At 57.4% G+C, this 7,322-nt stretch overlaps 1 protein-coding gene and 1 long non-coding RNA gene across 3 annotated transcripts; both read right to left on the bottom strand.

The window, feature by feature from the left end:
* Positions 1-2,260: 2,260 nt before the first annotated feature.
* BLACAT1 (BLACAT1 overlapping LEMD1 locus) lies at positions 2,261-2,470 on the bottom strand. The gene has a single exon (XM_057506645.1). It carries the CDS (start codon positions 2,440-2,442, stop codon positions 2,341-2,343), a length of 102 nt encoding a protein of 33 aa, XP_057362628.1. The 5' UTR covers positions 2,443-2,470; the 3' UTR covers positions 2,261-2,340.
* A 651-nt stretch (positions 2,471-3,121) lies between these two features.
* LOC130684972 (uncharacterized) lies at positions 3,122-6,389 on the bottom strand. 2 transcript variants are annotated; one of them, XR_008999439.1, is made up of 4 exons: positions 6,249-6,389; positions 5,206-5,379; positions 3,689-3,919; positions 3,122-3,431 (listed from the first exon to the last, which is right to left on the bottom strand). It is a non-coding gene; the product is annotated as an uncharacterized LOC130684972 (long non-coding RNA). The 2 variants fall into 2 exon arrangements; XR_008999440.1 differs by having other exon boundaries at positions 5,206-5,358.
* Positions 6,390-7,322: the final 933 nt, after the last annotated feature.

The following is a 7,322-nucleotide window of genomic DNA, read 5'->3' as shown; positions in this document are numbered from 1 at the left end:
CTCCAGACTCCTGCCAAGATTCTGAGAGGAGCAAAGTCCCGTTTCCCTGAGAAGGAAACAGAGGGGCGTCTCTGGTTTACAGCCTCCCCTGCCTCCCCCTCGAGCCTTCGCAGCAGCAGTGCCGGTCCCGGCCTCAGCCCTGGAAGAAGGGGCCACCAGCTTGGAGGCCAAGGGCAGCTGTCTGCAGGCATAGCTGGGCCTCAGATATGCCCTGACCTTGGGGCCTCTCCCATGTTCCTATAGCAGGGACCCAAGATATCCATTATCCCTCCAGTGCCAGGCAAGTTCTCCCTGGGTAAGGAGTTCTGTGAACCAGCTCGCTGGCAGATGCCTGCAGCTGAAATGTCTTCTAAGGCCTGAGAAGTCCTGGGGTGGAGCTCTTGTTCACCACCCGCTCCCCCATATGTTTTCACTTTTCTGACCTTTCTTCCCGTGAGCCTATGTGGTCAGAGCCTAACACTCAACACCTCTGAATCTCCAGGGATACAATTTCACCCTCCCACAGAAGTGACTTCTCTAAGGCTGCAGCCTTTCAGGTGACCTAGGGACACTCATGCCCTCGAGGCAGAGCAGGGTCACAAGGTACCCTTGAACCAGTTTTCTGCCTATTTTCTTTGCCTCATCTGAGGCCTCTACAGTCCAAGAGGCTGAACCACCAGGGAGTTTTTCTTCTGTCCCTTGTGACCCCACTAGCCTTTTTGCTGTTTCCTTGAGGGAAGGACTTCTGTTTATAACTCTTTGGATATAAATGGAAGTAACAGCATGTAGAGGGCTGGGTGGGAGGGGCAGGGGGCAGAGACTGGAGGAACAGAGAGAAATCTTAAATTGTGTACCAGCTTCACGAAGATGACCCGGCTCCCACCAAACCTGCCAGAGCTCAAGTAAAGCCCCCAAGCGTGGGGTGTGAGCCGGACAGGCAAAGGCTGCCAGGATAGAATGTGCGCTTGCTTCTCCCAGATTCTGGAACCAGCAGAGGAGGTCTCCTGCCCTCCCTAATTGCCCAGAGAGGTACACATTCCCAGGGAAGAGGCACACAGCTCTTCCTTCTGTCCTCGGGCCCTGACCTCTGCCCGGGCCCCCTGTTATCTGTCAAAAATGTTGTTCTGTCCCTGGATGCTAGATGGTATCAGACTTTGTTCCTGGGCTGAGCTGTTCTGTGTCTAAAGCTACAGAGGAGCTCTGCCCGGTGTCTCTGCTGCCGGCATTGCTGTCTGCTCTGGCACCTGAGAGGTGCAGGCACAATGACAGAGGCTGAGTTACATCATCACAGGAGCAGGCAGGGCAGAAGGAAGGAAATGGTTTTTCGCTTGCTTCTTACATCCTGGAAATCGGCTGGGAGTTGGGGGCAGAGACTCACTCCAGAAGGTTGGTTGGTTAAGGAAAAATCAAGGAAAGTCCTAGCGGGCCCTTCCCCGCAGTTTCCCCCAAAGGCACCACATGCAAGCACTTCCCTCCCTATGGCTTCCGAGAAGAGAAGAGGCAGGTGGGTTGGGCAAGGAGGCTGGCGAACAAAGGGAGGGAAAGGCTTAGTCCAGGAAAGGGGACCCTCAGTCTGGCCCTGGAGATGGTCCCTGAGGAGGAGAGCCAGAGCCTGGGGAGAAGGCCCCCCGAACACGTGTGCTGCAGTAGCGGGTGGCTCACACGGGCCAGGGCCGTGCAGGAGAGGGCGGGTTAGAGGGGCACAGAGCCTGCTCGCGGTCTCCGGCTGCAGCGGGACATCTGCCCCGCCTTTCACCGTCCCGACTCCGCCGTCCCCCCCACAACCCTCAGACCCGCTCCCCCTGGCCCAGGAGAGCCCTGGGATGGGACAGGAAAGTGCTTGTCTGCCGTGGACGCCGCTCTGTGGAGGCTCCCGCCTCAGGCCCCGGGGGTCCCAGAGCAAGGCCTCCACCCGGGGCTTGGAGGGGGCTCGGCTAACGCCTCCAGCCCAGCAGGCCTGCCTGAGGCCTCCGCAAGGTCAGGTTCCCCACAGAGCAGCCACGTTCTCCTTTGGTGGCAGCTGTCCTGGCGCAGGGCAGCACGTCCCTCAGGGGAGGAGTCACCTGAGCAGAGCCCCGCAGCCCTGGGGGCAGGACAGAAGCTCCACTCCGAGGGGCGCTTCCATCTCCGGAAGGCAGATCTGGGCCAGGCTTCCCCCGGGGTGCCTGGGGCCTCTCTGCAGGGAGGGCTCGGGCTCAGGCGCTCAGAGCGGTTAGGAGGAAGCCAGGCACCCTGGGGGTTGGATCGTGTGAGCTGAGAAGAGCAGCAGCTGAATGGAGACGTCCTGCTCCCGGCCTCGGCCAGAAGCGGGCGCCGGCAGGCCCCGCACCTGCGGGGCTGAAGAAGGGGCCCCAGTCCTGTTCACACAGCCGTTTCCCGCCGTCTGTGGACGTCCTCCTTCTTCTTCTTCATCTTGCAGAAGCCGTGGAGGCCACAGAAGCAGGCGAAAGTGAACTGGGGCATGCCCTGGGCCGGGCGGGGGGGACGCTCACCAGAGATCTGCAGGGAGAGGCAGGGGAAGACGAGGAGCGGTGGGAGGAAGGCAGGAGAGAGAAGCACGCTCGGGCTGACGCTGGGAGCCCTCGCCCTGACTCACCGCCGCTCCCGGAGGCCGGCCAGGCCTCTCGCGCCGGCTGGGGGCGGGGTCACACGGCCAAACAACAGCCCCTTTGAGGGTGTGTTTCCTCATATCCGCGGAGCTGATGTCACTCCTCAAATTGGAGCCTGGGGGAGTGCGCGGGAGGGAAGAGAGAGCCCAGCTGCCACGGCCCCGTGTTCCCCTCCCGTCCCTCAGCCTCGCCTCATCCCCACAGGCTGTGGCTGGGGAACCAGAAGCGAGCTGGCTGAAAATAAGCTCTGGCTTGGGCCACCCGACACACGTTAGTGGTGGGGGTTCCGACCTGCTCCTTTACAGGCTGATGAGCCACATGCAGTCTTTGTGGACTGTCGCTTATCCAGGTGACTCTTGACAACTGGAACTGGGTCCCGGGGTCCCATCTTCTCTAGCAGCCCCAGGTTCTGGGGCTGATAAACTCTTAGGGAACATACTGCACTTTCTTTGCTTAGAGCAACACAAATCCCCCATCCTACCTCATGCACAGAACAGACAGCAAAGAGTTCTTTTAGCCAACAGGCTATTTTATTGAGCACCTACGCTGGGCAAGGGGGTGGGAGCTCAGTACACAAAGGTAAAGATATAGTGTGTTCCCTGGCAAAAACCTAAGTCTGAGGTGGAGGCTGAGGCTGATTTGCCCCAGTCGCCACATTCTCCCCACCTGGCTGGGGCGGCCCTCAGCACAGGAGGCAGGGGTCCCTCTGGTAGCCATAGCCCTCTGGCTGGGGATGGGAGGAGGCGTCAGGAGACGGCTCTCAGTCTGTGGGGTCTGATCAGCCTCGGCCACCTGCAGATTCCTCTGGCTCACTGCTGTCGTTCCTCTGCCCCTGGGCCTGCCCTGGAGGGAGGAGACGCGCATTCAAGTTGGCTCAAGCAGAGGACTGGGCGCAAAGGAAAGCACCCTGCTTGCATCCTGAGCCTGGTTTGAGTCACTTTTCTCTAGGAAGAACGCTGGGGGCAGCCGCATGCTGAGAGGAAGGAGGGAGACACAGAGCTACACTGAAGGGGTCTGGAATAAGGAAGCATGTCCCTGCCCCGCCCCCTCTTGCAACAGAGATGGCACAGGATGTCCCAGGACCCAAACGCTAAGCACACCTGCAAAGCGGTTCCACTGTCTTTGAAGAACTTGGCAAGGCCCAGTTGGTGGCTTTCTGGACAGTTCCACAGTTCTGGCTAACCTTGCTCCTTTGGATAAACTTCCTCCACGTTTCTCCAGGCAGTGCAGAAGGCCCAGCTGGCAGGCCCTCAGTGCCCTCACTGGAGCCGGGTCCTGTCAGGATTCTCTTCTCCCTTACCCTCCAAGTGTCCTGGTAGTACAGCTACTGACTGTAATTAATAGGTACAATGCATTTCCAGTGGCCAGCTGGGTGGGCAGAAGGCCCAGCTTGAGTCAGCATGGGTAGGTAGACTGGTTATTTAATCACCCACTTTCCTGAACCATCCACACGCCCGCTCTCCTGGAGTATATATAGAGAGCAGAGAGCAATCTCCAGGATATATATAGACAGAGCCGAGACACAACTACTATATTTCTAGATCTATCTACTGCAGCTATCTCTGGATCCCTCCCATGACAAACCTAGAAAGAATGGGGCTAAACCGGGGCTTAGGTGGCTGGGGTTCTATTCTTGGCTCTTATGCCAGCATGCTCTGTCACCCTGGGCAAGTGGCTATACCTCTCTGGCCTTTCATTTCCTCATTTCCGTGTACCAGGAGCTTAATCAAGGTTTAACACGTAGACCCCAAACCTAAGGGCTGGACAGACACTCAGAATTCTAGCCTAATCAGAAAGAAGGGAGGGGAGAACCTATGGGTTTTCTTAAAATCAGTAACTGTAATGCATGCACTTTGCTGGGGGCAGGGGCATGTCAAGGGTGCTATCAACAAAGCATCCCATGATTACAGGAAAAATTCCCATGATTACAGGAAAAAACAGCAGGCAAAACAAAGCTGATCTGAGGAAGAAACTTATTAGACAAGCCAGGCAAGCAGCTTTGACCATCACTCCCCCACTCCTATGCCACGCTGGGCTCTCCATCCCAGGGTGCACTGATCCTCTACTCTCTCCACCCAACTTCCCCTCCAATGCCTGCTCTTTCTTAGAAACAGCACATGTACCTGCCTGAAGTGGGAAAGATGAGAAAATGCTCATATTTTTGCTCACTGTAGGTAAGTTTGGGGCTCAGGTAGGAGGAAATCAGGACCTGCATATCAGGGAACAGAGGGTTGAATAAAACTGCTAAGAGCTGGGCAAGGGGCTGGAGCCTGGCTCCTGAGAGGCGTCCAACAGCTGCCGGGTTCTCTGGGGACTACTGGCTCCTTGTTCCTAAGGCAGAGAGCTTACTAAAGGGCGCCTGGTCATTCTGCTCAGGTCTTAATCTCAAATACCCCAGTGGTCCTCCTCCTCCTCGCCCAGGGCCTGCTGGAGTTTCACGCAGGGTGCATGACTCCAAGCCCTGAAGGCAGTCTGGGCGCTGCCCCTGATGCACAAGGCCCTGGGCCCACCCTGCGAGTGGGGAGACGTGAGTAGGGCGCCCCTTCACGTTTCCCATCCTGCCGCCTGTGGGCCCCACTCCTCCTCCCTCAGAATCCCTCTGCCACCCAGCAGGTACCTGGCGAGCCCCTTTGGCTAGGGCTGTGGTCTCTGCTCCTCTCTGGGCTTTGCCCCCCTGCCTTTATCCCTTCACACTTGGCAGAGTTCTCCAGCACCAGCTGGGGGGCTCCCTGGAGAAGTCAGGTCCTGATGAACCTCCTCTTGCTGTCTCCTTGAGGAGAAAGGGGTCTGACTGTTGGGAATGGACAGAGTCCATGAGCCTCTGTAGCAAGTGGACACGGGTGTGCGCCCACTCATCAGTGCTCACAGTGTGAACTGGCCCTCCCACCCAAACCCAGACTAAGAAGGAAAGGCAGGTGGGCACTGGGCAACCCCCTGCCATCCCCCAGCTGGCTGTGTCTGACTGCAAGCTGCTGGCCCTGACCTTTTCCCCGGCCTCCTCTCTGGCCTTTCCTCAGCTCAGGTCCAGTGCGGTCTGGGGTGCGGGGGCCTAGGAGGTCCTCTGACTGGCCAGCTTTGCGGGAGCCAAGTAGAGTTGCCAACCCACGGTGCACCGTCCTGACTGCTGGCAGGTTCCGTAGCCTCTCTGCTGACCCCTTCCCTTGACCCTCACCTCCATTCCTGCCTGCGACAGGCACCCTCCAGCAAAAGCAGGAGTGGGTCAGAAACAGCTGAACACGTGGAAGAACCGAGAGGAAGAAGGGACTCGGAGCAGGCTGGAAACTAAGGCGGGAGCCAGGCACTCCAAACTCCTAATGCCTCAGACTTTGGCAATGTCCTCCACCAAAGCGCATGGCAGTAGGGGATGCAAGGGTAGGGAGATATTTACAAGTGTTTGGTCACGCCAGAAATTCTCTGACAAATAAAAAGAGGGTGCTTTCCCTCCGGGCCCCCATCCCCTCACCTCCCAAAGCAGAAGCAGAGGAGCTTTGCACGAGGGACCCGCCCATCTTCTCTCTGTCCCCCTCCCCAGGTGAAGAGCCAAAGAGAAGTGACCTAGTGAGGACGGCGCCCTTCGGCCTCCAGAACAAAGCTGAGCCCCCACCCCCTCCCCAGCTCCCTGCTGCACCGCGCGCCTCAGTAATTAAAATATGAATTCACCTTCCCTCCCAGAGCCATTCATCACCACGGAGGGAAGCAGCTGCGGTCTAGGAGACCGGATTTGGGGGATTAGCTCGGGTGGCGCAGCAGACACACCAGGGGAGAGAATGAAAAAGTAAGGGGTTGAATTGGGTTTTCTCTCCCCACACCCCACCCCTTCCCCCAAAGCCTGGCCTCTGTAGCTTTCTGGGAACTGTAGTCTCCAAGCCTGTTGATAAACAGGCAGGCCAGGGGTGGGCTGGTGGCACAAACTACAGATCCCAGGACTTCTTCCCGGAGTTGGCAGCGGCCAGGCTGGGCACAGGCCTCCGGTCTGGCAGAACCCGTGCTCTCCTTGGAGATTAACTCCTTCCTGGCCTGCTTGAGACTGAGTTCCAGCCTTAGGCTTACTGAGCACCCTAGAATCTGGAGCTAAGGTCCTCTCTGCCTTCCATGGCTTGCCAGGCCAGCCCCCCTTGTTTCTTGCTTGCCCACCTACGGAGGAAGACAGGAAGCTGTCCTCACTTCTCAAGACCACAAGGACAGCTACCCTTCAGCAGTAGTTTTGAGGGACTTGGCCATGGGATGAGTCAGAACACTAAGAGTCTTGAGATATCGTGATGCCCTGGCCTCCTGGGTCCTCCAGGCCTGCTTGGCCCACTCTAAGAGCCATCACAGGAATGACAAGGGCTGTCAGCTTGACATGAAGCTGCATCAAGGAACACAGCGGCCCAGACTGTCAGTGCCAGAAGGGCCCCCAGAGGTCAAACTGTAGTGCATCCCCTTCTAAAGATCGGACGGAGATTTTTTGGATAGCCTTTGTATTTAGGAAGCAGCAGTTTTAGCGATCTCCATTTCCACTAAAGACAGGACAAATACAAGCAGAGAGATTCACTTGAATCTCAGCATTGTTAAACCACAGGCCTACTCTCCCAAGGGAGGCCTTATGCTGGGTATCTCTGAGGGCTGAAAAAGACTTAGATTGCTCAGAATATTTTAGGTTTCAGCTGTTTGCAAGCAGGGAGCAGGACAGACGCAGCCCTCTGATCTGTGAATCCTGAGGAGAGAGGGCATGAGGCCAGCTTGCCTATTCAA

Source organism: Manis pentadactyla, chromosome 9 (genome assembly GCF_030020395.1).
Source record: "Manis pentadactyla isolate mManPen7 chromosome 9, mManPen7.hap1, whole genome shotgun sequence".
NCBI lineage: Eukaryota > Metazoa > Chordata > Mammalia > Pholidota > Manidae > Manis > Manis pentadactyla.
The sequence above is the reverse complement of the archived record's forward strand: the minus strand, read 5'-3'. Positions and strand labels throughout refer to the sequence as shown.